The sequence below is a fragment of the Acanthisitta chloris genome, unplaced genomic scaffold, assembly GCF_000695815.1.
Source record: "Acanthisitta chloris isolate BGI_N310 unplaced genomic scaffold, ASM69581v1 scaffold18331, whole genome shotgun sequence".
NCBI classification, from domain to species: domain Eukaryota; kingdom Metazoa; phylum Chordata; class Aves; order Passeriformes; family Acanthisittidae; genus Acanthisitta; species Acanthisitta chloris.
Window position 1 is genome coordinate 4,130 of NW_008655628.1, and position 758 is coordinate 4,887.

The 758-nt window shown below is 61.1% G+C and overlaps 1 protein-coding gene across 1 annotated transcript in view; it reads right to left on the reverse strand.

The window, feature by feature from the left end:
* DPEP1 (dipeptidase 1 (renal)) overlaps nucleotides 1–758 on the reverse strand; it is a 4,134-nt gene that overhangs the window by 1,260 nt on the left and 2,116 nt on the right. The window contains exons 4-6 of the mRNA XM_009083994.1: nucleotides 551–701; nucleotides 401–470; nucleotides 3–74 (exon numbers count right to left, since the gene is read on the reverse strand). Of these exons, the coding sequence (XP_009082242.1) occupies nucleotides 3–74; nucleotides 401–470; nucleotides 551–701 (293 nt within the window). The remainder of the gene's footprint in view (nucleotides 1–2; nucleotides 75–400; nucleotides 471–550; nucleotides 702–758) is intronic.

Sequence of the window (758 nt, forward strand, 5' to 3'; positions counted from 1 at the left end):
AGCCTCATTGTCTCCACTGAGACGTGGGCCAGGTCCACAATCATGCCCAGGCGGTTCATCTCTGCCAGCACTGTCTGTGGGGATAGGGACCAGGATGGGGACAGGGATGGGGTGCTAAGGGCTGCACAGGAGGGTCCTTTGGGGGTTCCTATGTGGGGCTGTCCCCTGGGGCTGACCTGTTCCCAGCCCAAAGCTGGGGCTGCTTCGGTGGCTTTTAGCAGTGGGGACAGATGGACTAGTGGGTGGGTGGATGGATGGATCAATGGGTCAATGGATGAAAAATGGATGGGTGGGACACTGCACCCAGGGCATATCACCCAGCACGGGGCTGATGGGTGCCACAACCACATCACCCCCTTGGCCAGGGCTCCTGGGCACTGCTGCCAACACTATTCCTCACCTTCCCAAAGGGTGAGAGGCCATGGTGCACAGGCACCTCCTCCTTGGTGTCCACCAGCCAGTTGTCAGCCCTGCAGAGCAGGGAAAGCATCAGGGCAGCCCCCTGACCACATCCCCTACCACCAGCCTTCTTCCCCCTTAGGGGGCCTACCAGGGGGTGTTGCAGCTGTGGGTGAGGGTCATGTAGCGAACACCAAGGCGGTAGAAGGTGCGCAGGACGCCCAGGCTGCTGTCAATGGAGTGACCTCCCTCCACTCCGATGAGGCTGGCCACCTTCTTGTTCTGGAATGCCTCCCGAATGCCTGGGGGAGGGCAGAGGGCATCAGCTAGCATGGGCATGGCACACCAGCAGCCCCAAA